The sequence below is a fragment of the Silurus aristotelis genome (genome assembly GCF_946808225.1).
Source record: "Silurus aristotelis genome assembly, chromosome: 21".
NCBI lineage: Eukaryota > Metazoa > Chordata > Actinopteri > Siluriformes > Siluridae > Silurus > Silurus aristotelis.
The window spans coordinates 4,402,309-4,418,243 of record NC_139594.1 but is presented as its reverse complement, the minus strand read 5'-3'; the positions used below and the strand labels follow the sequence as shown (position 1 = coordinate 4,418,243).

Below are 15,935 nucleotides of genomic sequence, written 5' to 3'. Positions count from 1 at the left end.
ACCCCTGCTGGTCATCAGTTACATTGCAGCTAGCTATTTGCAGAGTGGCTTTGTGAAATACACTTGTTAGGCAAATGTGTTTGGATTCCTGACTTTGACATTGTGAACTACGGACAGCTGTTGTACAGAAATCCTGTCGCTGTGATGTACCACTGCTACCTGCTGCATCATCATGCCTGCTTGTATATTGCTGTGATTAGTTACTTTATAACAATAAAAAATACATACATATACATAAACATACATATTTATATAATGAATGAATGAATTAATTAATTAATTATGTAAACAAATGCTATTTTTTATCTGTGTAAAGGAGATAAAGTCGACAATGATATATATCATTTTCCTTTTTATTTCTTAAAGCTTTCTAAAATAAAATTCAATGAACGCATTCTGAGTGTAGTGTTGCACTGATTTTTGTTGTTGTGTGATTATCTGGTGTTACATATTTTCCATGCGATTACATCCCTGGTGTAAAATATCAACATATGTCTATTGTTTCCGATGAAGCCATAAGGTATCCAATAAGTCATATCTTGGCTTTCATGTCAGACGTCTGACTCAGGATTATGTGTCACCCTTGAACTTCTTTATCTCCTTTTCAACACAGATTTTTCGAATCCAGGTTTCCTAAACTGGTTTATACGAGTGCAGTACATTATTTTTTGAGAAAAGAGTAAAACAAAATATATTGGAATATTATGAAAATCTATTTTAACATTTTTTCAGTGGTTTTGTAGTATTACAATAATTGATACACCAGGCACATTGCTTTAAGCTGCAGTACCATAATAGAGAAAGCATAATTCATGCAAACACTATGCAGATTTATGGAATGACGTGATCCTAATTGCAGTAGAAATAGGAATGTGCAGAAATACCAGTGCTTTTTGTTGCACATAACAATTCGGAGGCTTTTCTCCACTGGCTGTGAAGGTGTGCCAGAGGCAGGTTTATTACCCCTCAGCATGGAGCAAAGTCCTCCACACTGCACCAGCTGTTCTGCACTGACTTCAGCCTGTCCCTCTCTTCGTCCCCGGGGCATCCACACCTGGCATTACCCCCCTCTCGGCTCTGGACCATGAACATTTCAGGTTTTTACCCGGAGATCCCCCAGGCCTCAACCACACACCCTGTTGGAAACACTCAGGACCTGAGAATGCAGGAGGAACCTTCAAACTGTAAGTGTTTATATGCCAGAGACTGTCTGATGTGATTGACTGACCCGTGTAACGTGGCTTTTCAGTGTGGAATATGAAGTAGCCTGTACGGTTTTTTTCACTCTAATTGAATATGAATGGTTTTAATACTTTTTCAAGTCAAATTTACTAATTTACTAACTCAAAAAGCTAAAATTGTATTTATAATATACTTAATTAAAACCAAATCAAGTGATTACATTATAATATTTTATCTGTATTACTTAACATTGTAATGTCCCGTTTCCCCATAATAACATTCTAAACTCATTAATTAATGCTAAATTATACAAGATTAATAAATAATTAAGATTAATAAATAATTAAAAATCTAATTGACTACACTTTATAGGGGAAAATTCTAAACATAATATATATATATATATATATATTTATTTATTTATTATGCATTGTACATGTTTATTAACTGAGCTAATAATGCTGTAATAAAAATCTATTTTAATTTTGCACATGTATCTATTTGATCAGAATATGATAAAGTTTAATCGACACATTAAAGTAGACATTTTTTAAACTAAAACAGTTTACATAAGAACTCTGATTTGTATATAATGCATATTCTTTTTATGTAATTTTAGGTTTTATATGATTGTGATACTGATATTTGAACCAGGGTCTATAACTTTTTGTTGTATGGCATGTTTCAACTTTAAGGATTTAATTTAAAACCGCATTCAATATTTAAATGTCAGTAGTTTAATATTAGATCATTTAGTGACGCTTTTATCAGTGGTGCAACTGCACTTTTTTAGGGGGGCCTTCATAGTAGAAGCTCATGGTTGGTGCCCCCTCCAATGCAAAAAAAATAAAATAAAATAATTGGATAAATACAATAATAATTAAATTACATGCAATGGTGTCCCATATTTTGCCCAATGTTTACCCTTTTTTGAAACTCTGGCTTTTATGCTGCAATAACTGAAAAAACAAAGTGTTTCGTCACGCCTATTTCAACTAAAATTGCAGACACAGACGACTGGCAGGGATTGAGACCACTCCTCATTCACTAAGACTAACAAACAGGCCACATATTCACTAGGGTTTACAGAAACTAGAGTTCATCACTGGATCTAAAAGAAACAAAAGTCATGCGATTTTTTATCAGGACTGACAGGCACAGAAACCATACCTGAATTATTGGCATTTACAAATTACAAAATTAAGTACATTATTTTATCTGTATATCATATTTAACACTACAAATATGATATACAGATAAAATAATGTACTTAATATTTTTTTAATATTTTATCTGTATATCATATTTAACACTACAAATGAGAATTTCATACCGGATCGGTCGAGGCCCGGGTTAACAACGACCGCCACAGGTATCGTTAGCCGACAGGGTACCGGTGTAAATTGGGCTACTGTTGGCCGAAGGAGGGTGGTATGGAGACGGATGATCCGCTGTGGCGACCCCTAATGGGAGCAGCCGAAAGAAGAAGAAGAAGAAGAAGATCATATTTAACACTGCTGAATGATTGGGCAACTACTGCAGAAGTGATAAGGGAGACTTGTAGAAAGGTACTTGGCATGACATCTGGAAAAAGAAAGGAAGACAAGGAAGGTGGTGGAATGAGGAAGTGCAGGAGAGTATAAGTAGAAAGAGGTTGTACTGCATCAATGATCGGCTCTGAGCCCTTTCCTGTTTGCAGTGGTGATGGACAGGTTGACAGATGAGGTCAAACAGGAGTCTCCATGGACTATGATTTTTGCAGACAATATTGTGATTTGTGGTGAGAATAGGGAGCAGGTTGAGGAAACCCTGGAGAGGTGGAGGTACATGCTGGAGAGAAGGGGAATGAAAGTTGGTAGGAGTACGTGTGTGAATGAGAGGAAGGGCAGTGGAGGGGTGCAGTTGCAGGAAGAAGAGGTGGAGAAGGTGGAGGAGTTCAGGTACCTGGGGGTCAACAGTGCAAAGTAATGGAGAGTGTGTAAGAAAAGTGAAGAAAAGAGTGCAGGCAGGGTGGAGTGGGTGGAGAAGTGTGACAGGAGTGATTTGTGATAGAAGAGTATCTGTGAGAGTGAAAGGAAAAGTTTATAGGACTGTGGTGAGACCTGAGATGTTGTATGGTTTAGAGACAGTGGCAGTGAGTAAAAGACAGGAGGTGGAGCTGGAGGTAGCAGAGCTGAAGATGTTGAGGTGTTTGTTGGGAGTGACGACGATGGACAGGATTAGGATGTAGGACGTTTTGGAGATGAGATGAGGGAGGCAAGATTGAGATGGTTTGGGCATGTGCAGAAGAGGGACATGGGGTATATCAGTAGGAGAATGCTGAGGATGGAGCCACCAGGAAGGAGAGAAATAGGAAGGCCAAGGAGGAGGTTTATGGATGTGGTGAGGGAAGACTTGCAGGTATTTGGTTTGAAAAAGGCAGATGTAAAGGACAGGGGGGTATGGAGACGGATGATCCGCTCTGATGACCCCTAACAGGAGCAGCTGAAAGAAGAAGAAGAAGATCATGTATTTCTTACAGCTTTAATGAACACATCTTGGCATGTATAATGTATTATCTTAGCGCATTAATCTGAACATGATTAAAGCTATTTAAGTTTATTTTTTACCCTTCCTGTGTTGAATCATAGCTGGGGAGTTGAAGTCAGACCCTGATATTCAAGCAAAGCCAGAGGAAGCCTGTCCTGTGTGTGGAGACCGAGTGTCTGGATATCACTATGGACTCCTGACCTGCGAGAGCTGCAAGGCAAGGCAATATATATTTGCATATAGAAGCATGAGTTTTGGCCTACAGTCAAAATACCTCATTTGTTAAACCAGTTATCACTGAACAGAGTTAAACAGAGACAAACTGTTCCTGCCTGTTTTTGTTCTAAAGGTTATTTTCTTTTGACTTTCTGATATGCAAGTCCTCTTTAATTTGACAGTACTCTCTCCCTCCCTCCCTCCCTCCCTCCCTCTCTCTCTCTCTCTCTCTCTCTCTCTCTCTCTCTCTCTCTGTTTTCAGGGCTTTTTCAAGCGCTCTGTGCAGAACAACAAGCATTATACCTGCGCAGAGAGGCAGAGTTGTCCCATGGACCCAGCTCAGAGAAAGAGATGCCCTTACTGCCGATTTCAAAAATGCCTGGCTGTGGGCATGAAGAGAGAGGGTAGGTTTCCTGTTTGTGTGCCTACACTCACATATACACACACACTCACACACACAAATACAAACAGAAACAGTTGAGTTTGCTTAAAAGCCTTCAAGTAAATAGGTGCTCTCTTTTAGGACCTTGAAACAGTCTTTTGAATGTTTTTATTTTTATTTTATTTTATTTTATTTATTTTTTTTGAGAACGCTGATTTTGCTGAAGGTGCTGTTGAGAGTTTTTTAATATGGAGTATTTTAAAACATGCTGAAAGTGACACAAATAATTTTCATTCAATGGCATACTGAAACTTGTGGGTAGAATAATACAATCCCAATTCCAAAAAAGTTAGGACACTGTGTACAATGTAAATAAAAACAGTTCACAATAAAACAACAAAAAAGCATCAAATGTTTAAACTGAAAATATATACAATTTTAAGTAAAAAACAATTAGGTAATTTTTTATTTGATGGACCATGTCTCAAAAAAGTTGAAATAGGACAATGTTTACCACTGTGTAGCATCACGTCTTCTGTCTTTATACATCTGGGAACTGAGAAAACCAGTTACTGAAGTTTTGTGAGAGAAATGTTGTCCCATATGTGTCTAATACAGGATTTTAGCTGCTCAACAGTTCTGCGTCTCCTTTGTTGTGTTTTACGTTTCATGATGTGCACAATGTTTTCAACTAATAGTTTAGCACCCAGACTCTTCTACTACAAAGTCATGCTGTTGTAATAGATGCAGTAAGCATTGTTTTGTTTAAATGTGCAAGGCCTTCCCTAAAAAAGATATTGTCTAGATTCATTTGTTGAACTAAAACCGGTATATACCCTTCAGCATTGATGGAGTCTTTCCAAATATGCAAGCTGCTCATTCCACAGGCACTAATGCAGTCCAATACCATCAGAGATGTGACTTTTGGAACTGAGCACTGATAACAAGCCAGGAAGGTCCATCTTCTCTTTAGTTCAGAGGACGTGGTGTTCATTGTTTCCAAATAGAAATTGAAATTAGAATTTGTATGACCACCGAAAAGTTTTCCAGATCACGATTAATTGTCATGCTGACCTGTTAACCTAATTAGTTGAAAAATGTTTCTCCAACTGTTTGATCATTTTAATTGCAGCCATCAAATTCCAAATTACCTAATTTTTAAATTTTTTTACCAAAGTTTAAACATTTGATATGTTTTGTTTGTGCAATTGTAAATAAAATATGGGTTTGTTAGATTTACAAATCATTGCATTCTGTTTTAATTTACATTTTACATTTACGTGTTCGTGTTTGAAATTGGGGTTGTATATTGCTCATATCTAATACTGCAGTATTCAATGTGGCCAAAATGCATTATGGGTATTCGTGCATGCAGTAGATTATTTGGACACTGTTGCAGTGCATTGTGAGATTTCCTGAGTGCCCTGGATACTGGTCCCTTGCTAAAGCCATTGGGCCTCATCCACCTTCACACACTTTGATAGCATCTTTAAAGTAAGACCTCTTCGGTATGATGGTTTTTACATTTATTGTCTACAAATACAATTTATTGCCCCTTCTTGGTCTGGGGAGTTATTTATTTTGTGCGTGCCACTGCAATCTGTAAAGAGGTAAAGCAAGAGGTGGGCCTTGTTCCCTGCCGGCTTGTTGTGTCACAGCCGTGAGTTTGGAGCTTGCCTTTGCCCTTAACATCAGACACGAAGATAAGGGTGCTAGTGAGAGTTGAATAATTCAGTGCTCCATTTATCTTTGAAGCTATAAAACAAGGGCCCATTTTGATGGCAGAGATAAAGAAGCCGGGAAATGCACTGAACAAAAAAAGCTTTTAACATCTAGAGGATCGTTTGAAGATATGGTGAAGGATGTACAGTATCTCACAAAAGTGAGTACACCCCTCACATTTTACCAACTATTTTAATATATCTTCTAAAGGGACAATAGTATAGAAATAAAAATCTGTACTGCCATACAAACTGCACATTGACTACTCTAAAATATAGAGTAGTCAATGTGCAGTGTGTATGGCAGTACAGATTGTGCAAAGTGTCAACATTTTGTGTGAGCACCATTGCTATGTGCCCTAATCCTCCTGAGCATGGAATTCACCAGAGCTGCACAGGTTGTTGCTGGGATCCTCTTCCACTCCTCCATACATACATTAAGGAGCTGCTAGATTTTGGACACATGGTACTTCTTCACCTTCCGCTTGAGGCCCAGAGGTGCACGATAGAGTTCAAGTCTGGAGACATACTTGGCCACTCCATCACCTTCACCCTTACTTTCAGCAAGGCAGTTGTCATCTTGGCAATGTGTTTGGAGTCCTTATTATGTTGGAAAACTGCTGTTTGACCCAGTTTCTGATGGTAGGGCATCATGTTCTGTTTCAGAATGTCATAGTACATGCTGAAATCAATGTTTCCCTCAATGAACTGCAGCTCAACAGTACCAGCAGCATTCATGCGGCCCCAGACCATGATGCCACTTCTAACCTCATTTTTCTTCCAAAAAAAGCTAGAATAAATATCAAACATGCCTGTCGAAGACTTCCCTCCTCCAGACCTCCTCTCCACTAACGGAGTGCCCTGGCCCACCTGGCGAAGGTGGGATTGGGGCATCAGGAGGGGGTAATGTCAGAGAACCACCAGCAGCCAGCCTCCCTCTACGGCTCACACTCTCACTCAGCCTTTTCCTCCTACAAATCACCTACACCTGTCCTCCATTTACCCGTCCCCTTTATAAGGTCCCTATCTCCCTTCACTCACGTTCCGATCTACCAGTTACGACCATAGATCACCCAGACTTCCTACCTCTTGTGTTCCTTGTGCTTCCATGCTTCCATGCTCCTTGTGATACCATGCACCTAACTACGCTTCTATGGAAGCACTTAGTTAAGTGTACCATTTGCTCCAGTCTCTTCTCAAACTCTCATGTGTTTTGAGACAATAAAAGACATTCTGTTTTACTCCCGGTTTTTGACGCCTGGTCTATCTGTGACACTGAGACTGAGCAGTCCATCAAATCACAGTCAGCTCTGAATATTTGGTTTCATTTTTAATCTAAAACTATTTACATAAATGTTATTTGTCTGAGAATACCAATGGTACTGTGTCATGATTCTGTCATTTTATTTGTTAACTGAAGATCCCTTTTGAAAGACTGCTTTACTACTTGGTCTTTTTTTTTAACGACTTGTTTGATTTTTGTTTAATTCTGGAATGTTAAAAAGGCTGTTTTTTTTTATTTATCTTGATTAATACAGTGTACAGTGCAGCGTTAAGGTATACAATACAATATGATTTTAGGATATAAAACCTAAAGTTTGATTTTCAGGTATTCTACACCTCTGCTGCTTACTAATGATGGATGATTGAGTAAATGAATCAACCAAGCAGTAGATCTGGCAGGTTTCTTTAGGTTAAACTTTAGTGTCCATTTTTGGACCTTAAGATAACACCAGTTAGAATAAATCAATCAATAGCTCCTTTTTCAAAAAATAAAAAGTCATGACACAGATTTAACAGAGGACATGGAGATAGCTGGTGAATAACGACTTGTCATTGTGATTCAGCTTTTAGTCAGCAGATGTCTCTGAGAATGACAAATTATTGTTTTAAAACATCCACAGCTGTGCGAGCAGACCGAATGAGGGGTGGCCGAAACAAATTCGGACCTCTTTATCGAAGGGACAGGCAACTGAAACAGCAAAGAGGAGTATTTCACCACACAAATACTAGTCCCTATAGGATCAAAATGGAAGGACCACAAGCACCTCTACAGCCACACGAGTTCCACCTCGTGCCTGGATCTTTCACAGCTTCACTTGGCTCTGACCCCTTTCACCAATCGCACTCACTTCCCCTCAGCATCAGCCACACAGATCTCATGGTCCTGGATTGCACATTAAGCAGAGACAGGGCATTGACCAATCCATCACTCCCCTGCGCTGGACTCTACCACACCAGTTTCCACGGTTTCCCTCAGGAGAAAAGAGATACAGCTTTTAGCTATTGCCCTTCTACACTGCGCACCATTTCTACACCTGTGCTCACCCCCAGCTCCACCCACACCCCGGTGTCAACTCCAGCTTCAGCTCCAGCACTGTCTTCATCCCTGACCACAACCCTGACCCCTGACCCCACCTCAACCAACACAGGTTTCCTTAGTGAGCTGCTGCAGGGAGAGCCAGAGGAGTCAGAGGTGTGTTCACGAGTTGTGGCCAACCTAAAGAAAGAGCAGGCCTGCCGAGGAAAACACGATCGCCTCAACACCTTCAGCATCATGTGCAAAATGGCTGACCAGACCCTGTTCGGACTGGTGGAGTGGGCACGCAACTGTGCTCTGTTTAAAGAACTCAAGGTATTACTCTTACTCTACTTCTATCTCATCTTGTAAATATGTTTAAATGAGAAATTTGATATTAAGTAAAAGAAACATCGTTTTAGATCATAAAATGTAGAAATTCTCATCAATATTTTATGGTATAATTTTATTTCATAAAAAATTTTTTTCTTCAGCCTAAACACCTTTACAAACAGAAAGCTTAGAGCAAAACCTCTTCAGTACAATTCAAATCAAATGAAAAATGATTGCATATATTCCAAAATATGTTAAACTATTGTGCAGCTATGACAGTTTATATGATGCCGTTTTAGTGACATGTTAAACAAATTAAATGATCTTAGATAATGACAAATATTTCAAGAATAAAGTCAAAACTACAAGAAGAAATTCAAAGTATTTTGAGAATAAAGTTGTAGCAATATGAGATTAATGCGGTAGTATTTTCAGAAAAATAAAATTGCGAGAAACATTTTCGTTGTTTTGCATAAAATGTATGTTGCGGGTTTAAAATCCTTCTTTATTTAACAATAAGAAAATCTTCTTTGTTTTTTTTTACTTTTGGGGCATCAGCACAGAGTTATAATTAGTAAACAGAAACTGCAGAGGTTACGTAAGTAACGTCATTTATTTTAGAAAAATGTCTGACAGACATTGAGGAAACTGCCTGAACCTCTACACTACGAGTGTGTATAAAATGCTTATTTCCAAAGTGCTGTTAAAATCTTGATTCTGATTGGTCAGGGTGTGTTCACAGTCATTTTTGTTTCACAGAGTTATATTTATGTTCATGTTCGAAGCCGATCTTCTACAGCTGTGAATGTGAAAGTGTCAGTGATTTCTAAAAGTCTGGGAGAAAGTCATGTGATGTAGCTTTAATACATTAAAAAAAAACATATATGGCATATTATTGTGTGTACATGCACACCATTTTATTTCTAATGAAAATTGGCAGCATCTCATTTATTATTTGGCTTCATGTTATTACTTGATGTCCAAGTAGTAATTGTTGACTCTTATTTGATTTTGACTTAAATTAAGTTTCTCTTAGGCTTCATGGTTTTTTCCCTTGTATGTTTTTTAATGTAATTTTCTTCCATTTTCTGGTTATATCTTATTTTTTCCCCACATTTTTCAAATCTCTTTGCAGAAGTCTTTACTTGGTTATTGCCAGTGACTGCTCACAGAAAACTTTCATACAGAAAAGTTTCATACAAAGTCCACATACTGGTTATGGACTAGAGACATTAATGAGGATCATTCATTTAAATGACCTACATCATGTCAGCAACTTTTCAGCTTGCTATAAAGATAACTGCTGTTCTATTTCAGTGGTGTGTTTCAATGTTAAACTGTATTGGGGTCATTTATATTCTTCATTAGGGAAGGTCACTGATGTTGACACACACACATACCTGGTGTGTGATGTTTTGCAGGTGGAGGATCAGATGGTGCTGCTGCAGAGCTGCTGGAGTGAGCTGCTGGTTCTGGATCATTTGTGCCGCCAGGTGGCTTACGGAAGAGACGGTAGTATCTACCTGGTCACAGGGCAACAGGTCATTATACAATAACAATGTAAAATAAATCAAATGCATTTTTTTAGCCAAATATTAAAAAATACCATTCAGGGTCAGAAAGGTTTTAGACTTATGGAATGAATATTCGTATTTTAAATATCTTTGAAGCCTCTCAATGTGAATTCTGTGGTGTGTTGTGATCGTCCAAGTTTGATCAAAATCAGGTTTGTGAGCTCAGATGTTTTCCCTTGAATTTCCAGACTTGAATTTTTGAGTTTTTTTAAAACAGATATTTTTTATCCACATTTTTTCATTTCTCAAATTTTCTTACCCTGGATTCATTCATTCATTCTTTCTTTCAGAATATTTACTATATGACATTTTTTCAACCTGATTTTCAGTTTATTAACCCTAATCTTTCTTTGACTTATTTTTTTTAGAAAACAGAAAAAAATATATAGTTTTTTTTTATTTTTTATTTTATTAAGTGCAGAATTCCACAGAAATAAATCCAGAAATAATGTTTTAATATCTTTATGTAATAAATATATTTTTCCTCTAAACATTACGAAGCATTTTATGTTCTGCTGGTAAAAAAAAAATTAAGAAAAGGAGAATTTCAGACATACTAATTTTAGAGAATTTGGACACCAGGGGTCTGTGTAAAACTGGACCTTTTCAGAAAATTGGACGTTTTGAACAGAAGGTTTATTACACAAACTTGTTTATATTTAAATTGTGACCTAAAATCAGTGAATCTCAATTTAAATATATAAGATATTAAAAAATTTATAGAATATCTGAATATGAAATTTCAAAATAAGTAATAATAATTATTACTTATAATAATAATTATTTATATTGTAAATTTCTACTCAGCATCTTCTGAAAAGTTTTAACATCACCTGATATCCACATATTCAACAAGCTTCACTATAATAATAATATAAATGGTTATTAATATTGACATTTATTGAAAAACCATTTATAACTATTTATTTATTTATTAATTTATCATTTTAAAAACATCTCTCTCATCTTCAACAATCAGAAGATTCCCATTGTAGTAAGTTGAGACACAAGGTGTTGAAATTTGCACACTAACCCACCTTATGTGTGTGGATTTTTTCCCCTGTGCAGATTGAGGTGTCCACTGTGCTCTCGCAGGCAGGGGTGATGCTGAGCAGTCTGGTGTCTAGAGCCCAGGATTTAGTGTCAAAGCTCAGGGCTCTTTATCTGGACAGACAGGAGTTTGTGTGTCTCAAGTATCTGGTGCTCTTCAACGCAGGTATGTTAAAACCTAAAATCTCAAACACCTGAATCTTTTTGTGGAACTTAAAGAGCTTTAGATTCGAATAGAAAAGTAGATATTTCAACTAATCAGAGCTTTAGTTATAGACGAATAATCAATATTTGCTCACCTGAACAATTCAAGAAGTCAATATTGCAATTACAGAGAAGATGAATATAGCAGTAGAGTTATTTTTTTGCGATTTTATGTTGCTTTATGAAAGCAACCTAAAGGAATGGGTGATGTATTTGGTTCACCACATACTGAAATGATTCACCCTGCTGGGCCATGCTATGATGATATAGTTGTGTTATAGCTAAGCACAATTCATTCTGCTGGTCATTCAGTGAAAGCTTGTGTTTAACCAACTATGAGTTAAGAAATAAAAGTCTTTATGTGGTTCCTTCATGTAAAAATCCTGGATAGTTACATTTGTGTTACAGATGTGAAGTCAGTGCAGGACCGCAGGCAGGTGGAGCGCACTCAGGAGCGGGTGAACCGGGCTCTGATGGATCACACTCTCCACACACACCCAGGCCAGTCGGATAAATTCGGCCAACTCCTGCTCCGGCTGCCTGAAGTGCGCAGCATCAGTCTACAGGTGGAGGAGTACCTTTACCAGCGCCACCTGCTGGGGGACCTGCCCTGTAACTCCCTCCTGACTGAGATGCTGCACGCCAAACACACCTGACACAAGCAGGGCTATTTTGCACTTTAATCCCTAGCTGTGGTTGTGTGTGTGTGTGTGTGACTATTTGCACAGTCATCAGTGTTCGAGAGCTTTACTGTCTTTAATATCAAAAACTGTGTCTGGAACGAATTAAAACACACCCACACTAACTTTGACATTATTGTTAAACACTCCTGCAGTCAAAATAAAGCCCTAAAACTATCGTCATTTTTTTGTATTTTATGTTTACAAATGCATGCAAAATGAAAATATGTGTATAAAACTGATAAGACAAGATTCTATGAAGTGAAAAGATGTAAATGTGTGTGTGTGTGTGTGTGTGTGTGTGTACACTGTGATGTTACAGGATAATAATCCACAATGGGTTGGTATGTATCTGGTGTTAAGCTATTGTTCGAACCACAATGTTGATTTTCACCTCTTACAGCAGCAAAACTGGAAGTGTTTCATCCTTAATACGTCATAGCGCTTTTATTTTAATTATAGAACACATTTTTATCCGATGCTACCAGAGAAAAAAAACAGAAACTCCTCTGTTTTGAAGACTTTCCTGAAAACTTACCGAGTTACAAATCCATGAAACTGGAGAATTATGCACAATATCTGTGCATAAGACTTCACCATATCAATATGAATCAATATACAGTGGCCAGTTAGTATCAATATTTCAATAGCACTATAGAAAACTATTGAATCATAGAGTATATTATAGTATGGTATTGTACAGAATAGTATGGTAAATTACAGTAGGGTATAGTGTGGTATAATATATTACAGTGGGGTTTAGTGTGGTATAGTATAGTACAGTAGAGTATAGTGTGGTATAGTACATTAGGGTTTAGTGCGGTATAGTATAGTACAGTACTGTTTAGTGTGGTATGGTATAGTACAGTAGGGTAGTGTGGTATAGTATATTACAGTATAGTGTGGTATAGTAAAGTACAGTAGGGTAGTGTGGTATAGTATAGTATAGTACAGTAGGGTTTAGTCTGGTATAGTATAGTACAGTAGGGTTTAGTGTGGTATGGTATAGTACAGTAGGGTTTAGTGTGGTATAGTACAGTAGGGTTTAGTGTGGTATAGTACAGTAGAGTTTAGTGCGGTATAGTATAGTACAGTACTGTTTAGTGTGGTATGGTATAGTACAGTAGGGTAGTGTGGTATAGTATATTACAGTATAGTGTGGTATAGTATAGTACAGTAGGGTAGTGTGGTATAGTATAGTATAGTACAGTAGGGTTCAGTCTGGTATAGTATAGTACAGTAGGGTTTAGTGTGGTATGGTATAGTACAGTAGGGTTTAGTGTGGTATGGTATAGTATAGTACAGTATAGTGTGGTATAGTATAGTACAGTAGGGTAGTGTGGTATAGTATAATATAGTACAGTAGGGTTCAGTCTGGTATAGTATAGTACAGTAGGGTTTAGTGTGGTATGGTATAGTACAGTAGGGTTTAGTGTGTTATAGTACAGTAGGGTTTAGTGTGGTATGGTATAGTACAGTAGGGTAGTGTGGTATAGTATAGTACAGTATAGTGTGGTATGGTATAGTACAGTAGGGTTTAGTGTGGTATGGTATAGTACAGTAGGGTAGTGTGGTATAGTATAGTACAGTATAGTGTGGTATAGTATAGTACAGTATAGTGTGGTATAGTATAGTACAGTAGGGTTTAGTGTGGTATGGTATAGTACAGTAGGGTAGTGTGGTATAGTATAGTACAGTATAGTGTGGTATGGTATAGTACAGTAGGGTTTAGTGTGGTATAGTATAGTACAGTAGGGTAGTGTGGTGTAGTATAGTACAGTAGGGTAGTGTGGTATAGTATAGTACAGTAGGGTTCAGTGTGGTATGGTATAGTACAGTAGGGTTCAGTGTGGTATAGTATAGTACAGTAGGGTTTAGTGCGGTATAGTATAGTACAGTAGGGTTTAGTGCGGTATAGTATAGTACAGTACTGTTTAGTGTGGTTTGGTATAGTACAGTAGGGTTTAGTGCGGTATAGTATAGTACAGTAGGGTTTAGTGCGGTATAGTATAGTACAGTACTGTTTAGTGCGGTATGGTATAGTACAGTAGGGTTTAGTGTGGTATGGTATAGTACAGTAGGGTTTAGTGTGGTATGGTATAGTACAGTAGGGTTTAGTGTGGTATAGTATAGTACAGTAGGGTTTAGTGTGGTATGGTATGGTATAGTACAGTAGGGTAGTGTGGTATAGTATAGTACAGTAGGGTTTAGTGCGGTATGGTATAGTACAGTAGGGTTTAGTGCGGTATGGTATAGTACAGTAAGGTTTAGTGCGGTATGGTATAGTACAGTAGGGTTTAGTGTGGTATGGTATAGTACAGTAGGGTTTAGTGTGGTATAGTATAGTACAGTAGGGTTTAGTGAGGTATGGTATAGTACAGTAGGGTTTAGTGTGGTATGGTATAGTACAGTAGGGTTTAGTGAGGTATGGTATAGTACAGTAAGGTTTAGTGCGGTATGGTATAGTACAGTAGGGTTTAGTGCGGTATGGTATAGTACAGTAGGGTAGTGTGGTATGGTATAGTACAGTAGGGTTTAGTGCGGTATGGTATAGTACAGTAGGGTTTAGTGCGGTATGGTATAGTACAGTACTGTTTAGTGCGGTATGGTATAGTACAGTAGGGTTTAGTGCGGTATGGTATAGTACAGTAGGGTTTAGTGCGGTATGGTATAGTACAGTAGGGTTTAGTGCGGTATAGTATAGTACAGTAGGGTTTAGTGCGGTATGGTATAGTACAGTAGGGTTTAGTGCGGTATAGTATAGTACAGTAGGGTTTAGTGTGGTATGGTATAGTACAGTAGGGTTTAGTGTGGTATGGTATAGTACAGTAGGGTTTAGTGTGGTATAGTATAGTACAGTAGGGTTTAGTGTGGTATGGTATGGTATAGTACAGTAGGGTAGTGTGGTATAGTATAGTACAGTAGGGTTTAGTGCGGTATGGTATAGTACAGTAGGGTTTAGTGTGGTATGGTATAGTACAGTAAGGTTTAGTGCGGTATGGTATAGTACAGTAGGGTTTAGTGTGGTATAGTATAGTACAGTAGAGTTTAGTGTGGTATAGTATAGTACAGTAGGGTTTAGTGTGGTATGGTATAGTACAGTAGGGTTTAGTGAGGTATGGTATAGTACAGTAAGGTTTAGTGTGGTATGGTATAGTACAGTAAGGTTTAGTGTGGTATGGTATAGTACAGTAGGGTAGTGTGGTATAGTATAGTACAGTAGGGTTTAGTGTGGTATGGTATAGTACAGTAGGGTTTAGTGCGGTATGGTATAGTACAGTACTGTTTAGTGCGGTATGGTATAGTACAGTAGGGTTTAGTGCGGTATGGTATAGTACAGTAGGGTTTAGTGCGGTATGGTATAGTACAGTAGGGTTTAGTGCGGTATAGTATAGTACAGTAGGGTTTAGTGCGGTATGGTATAGTACAGTAGGGTTTAGTGCGGTATAGTATAGTACAGTACTGTTTAGTGTGGTATGGTATAGTACAGTAGGGTTTAGTGCGGTATGGTATAGTACAGTAGGGTTTAGTGCGGTATAGTATAGTACAGTACTGTTTAGTGCGGTATGGTATAGTACAGTAGGGTTTAGTGCGGTATGGTATAGTACAGTAGGGTTTAGTGCGGTATAGTATAGTACAGTAGGGTTTAGTGTGGTATGGTATAGTACAGTAGGGTTTAGTGCGGTATAGTATAGTACAGTACTGTTTAGTGTGGTATGGTATAGTACAGTAGGGTTTAGTGCGGTATGGTATAGTACAGTAGGG

General features: G+C 37.8%; 1 protein-coding gene across 1 annotated transcript; it reads left to right on the top strand.

Annotated features, from left to right (window-relative positions):
• The first annotated feature begins 999 nt into the window (after positions 1-999).
• On the top strand, positions 1,000-12,351 carry nr5a5 (nuclear receptor subfamily 5, group A, member 5). Its single transcript, XM_083523205.1, has 7 exons — positions 1,000-1,184; positions 3,813-3,928; positions 4,190-4,331; positions 7,935-8,665; positions 10,084-10,203; positions 11,305-11,452; positions 11,899-12,351. The coding sequence occupies exons 1-7, from the start codon at positions 1,085-1,087 to the stop codon at positions 12,144-12,146; spliced, it is 1,605 nt and encodes a 534-aa protein (XP_083379331.1). The 5' UTR covers positions 1,000-1,084; the 3' UTR covers positions 12,147-12,351.
• Positions 12,352-15,935: the final 3,584 nt, after the last annotated feature.

Coding starts and splice junctions, on each gene's coding strand:
- nr5a5 (XM_083523205.1), top strand. CDS start 1,085: ATGAACATTTCAGGTTTTTACCCGGAGATCCCCCAGGCCTCAACCACA. Junction 8,666..10,083: donor CTCTGTTTAAAGAACTCAAG/GTATTACTCTTA, acceptor GATGTTTTGCAG/GTGGAGGATCAGATGGTGCT. Junction 11,453..11,898: donor TCTGGTGCTCTTCAACGCAG/GTATGTTAAAAC, acceptor TTTGTGTTACAG/ATGTGAAGTCAGTGCAGGAC.